Source organism: Phocoena sinus, chromosome 15 (genome assembly GCF_008692025.1).
Source record: "Phocoena sinus isolate mPhoSin1 chromosome 15, mPhoSin1.pri, whole genome shotgun sequence".
Taxonomy (NCBI): Eukaryota; Metazoa; Chordata; class Mammalia; order Artiodactyla; family Phocoenidae; genus Phocoena; species Phocoena sinus.
This window is the reverse complement of record NC_045777.1, coordinates 37,150,907-37,153,293: the sequence shown is the minus strand read 5'-3', so window position 1 is coordinate 37,153,293 and position 2,387 is coordinate 37,150,907. Positions and strand designations below refer to the sequence as shown.

General features: G+C 43.7%; 1 protein-coding gene across 1 annotated transcript; it reads right to left on the bottom strand.

Moving 5' to 3' along the window:
- Positions 1-660: 660 nt before the first annotated feature.
- On the bottom strand, positions 661-1,619 carry LOC116740440 (elongin-B-like). Its single transcript, XM_032606086.1, has 2 exons — positions 1,581-1,619; positions 661-1,125 (listed from the first exon to the last, which is right to left on the bottom strand). Exons 1-2 carry the CDS (start codon positions 1,617-1,619, stop codon positions 661-663), a joined length of 504 nt encoding a protein of 167 aa, XP_032461977.1.
- Positions 1,620-2,387: the final 768 nt, after the last annotated feature.

Genomic DNA, 2,387 nt, shown 5'->3' with positions numbered 1-2,387 from the left:
CTCCCAAATGTCTGTAATTCACACTGGCTGTGGTCTAGTGACAGTAGGAGGTATGACCTCTAAAGTGACAATATGGACTGGATTAGTCTAGATGGGTATCTTAAAACCCTTGCTCCGATGCCATTTCCAAACAACAATTGGTTGTGTAAGTTTATTTATCTACTTTTGTATATAAGGTTATCAAGGAAAAGCTACAGGCTACTTTTTCTCTTTTTAAAAAAATATTTATTTTTGGCTGCATTGGGTCTTCGTTGCTGCTCACGGGCTTTCTCTAGCTGCCTCGAGTAGGGGGGCTACTCTTTGTTGCAGTGCGCGGGCTTCTCTTTGCGGAGCACGGGCTGTAAGCACATAGGGCTTCAGTAGTTGTGGCGCATGGGCTTAGTTACTCCGAAGCATGTGTGATCTTCCCAGACCAGGGATTGAACCCATATCCCCTGCATTGGTAGGCTGACTCTTAACCACTGTGCCACCAGGGAAGTCTACTTCTTCTTGAAAGCGTGATCCCCTGATGCCTGCTATACATAGCAAATTCCTTAAGGAAAATACCAGAATATGGATGAGCTGAATACCAAAATCTGGGTTGATTTTTCTTTTCTTTTTTCTTTGTTTTTGGCACCCAATCTCTTTTATGGAGTGGGGGGAGGCCCTGAGGGGGAGTTCTCATGGCACAGCTTGTTCATTAGCGCTGCTTCCTGGGTCCTGCGGCTTCATCACATCCGGCAACTCCGGTAGGCTGGAGAAGGGCTTGATGGGCAGGGTCTCAAATGCTTCACCTGCCTGTAAGGCTAGCCCCACCCGCGGCTGGGTCTGGCTGGTGAAGCCACACTCACCCAATATCTTGCCATCGTCCAGAAACCGGTGGTCCTTGTACAGCCGCTGCTCGTCTGGCAGCTGCTTGAGGATGCCCTCGACGATGCGCTTCAACAGGAACATGGTGCTGGACGCTTTGCCTTCCATGAAGATGATGGTCTTGCGGCGCCGTATTTTGAGGAACACGTCCACACCGGCTACCGCCTCTCCCCTTCGACTAGCCGGAAGCTCCGCCCCCTTCCTGGCAGCGCACACGCTGGCCCCCAGGGTGCCCGAACCTGGCGGCCCCGCCCCGCCTCGCCTGGCTTGATTTTTCTAATCAAGGGGAAGTGAGTAATTTGGAATGCTAAGGATTTAAATGAGTCATGAGCTTTCTCGTAGATATAAAGAATTTGGTATTTCTCTGTTTTCAACATGTGTAATAGATTCTGAAGGAGATTCTGAGAATCTATGGTGCTGTTAAGTTGAATCTGTTGTACAAATGAATAGTGTATAATTATTGCAAAATGTATAATTTTCAATTGTATATTCGTGGATTTAAATCACTTCTGATGTGACTTTTCCCTGAAGCGATTTTTCTGATTTCATGTTCATGCTTTTTTATTAATATTGTTGCAAAGAAAAAATATCCTCCAAAACTTGGAAGAAAAAAAAGATTGTGTCACCTTTGTTTTTATTTTTAGACAATGTCCTGTTCCTAGGTCAAAGTTGGCAAGTTTTGTTTGTTTTCTGTAAAGGGCCAGATAGTAAATATTTTAGACTGTGCTCACCACGTGGTCTCCATTCAACTCTGTAGCAAAAGCAGCCATGTATAATACGTAACAAATGGCTGTGGCAGTGTTCCAACAAAACATTATTTACAAAAAACAAGTGGTCAGCTAAGCCCAACTATAGTCTGCTGTCCCCGGCCCTAGAGTCACAAGATATACAAGTTTGTTTGACTTGCCATTTACTGTTGATTAAGGCCCAGACAACTCACAACTTTGTAAAGTTGGATGTTCCTTTATTGGAAACTGGTAAGATATAAATGATTTTGCCCAATATTAGGCAAGTAATTTTTGTGCAATGAAAATTATTTTTGCCTGATAATAACACGAATGATTTTTCTTACATAGAAAAGTTAGTCCCAAAGACTGGTCTTATTTCTGGTAGGACAATGACCAATTTTGCATCTAACTTTGTGATTTATCACAGCATTCTTCCTTTGCTTCATTGATTATATAATCATTAGTTCTCTGTATTTTTTTTTATAAAGCCAGAAATGGTATGATCCCTTTTTATTTATTTATTTATTTATTATAAATTTATTTATTTTTGTCTGTGTTGGGTCTTCGTTGCTGTGTGTGGGTTTTCTCCAGTTGTGGCAAGCTGGGGCTACTCTGTTGTGGTGTGTGGGTTTCTCATTGTGGTGGCTTCTCTTGTTGCAGAGCATGGGCTCTAGATGCGTAGGTTTCAGTAGTTGTGGCATGCAGGCTTAGTTGCTCCACGGCATGTGGGATCTTCCCGGACCAGGGATGGAACACCTGTCCCCTGCATTGGCAGGCAGATTCTTAACCACTGTGCCACCAGGGAAGTCC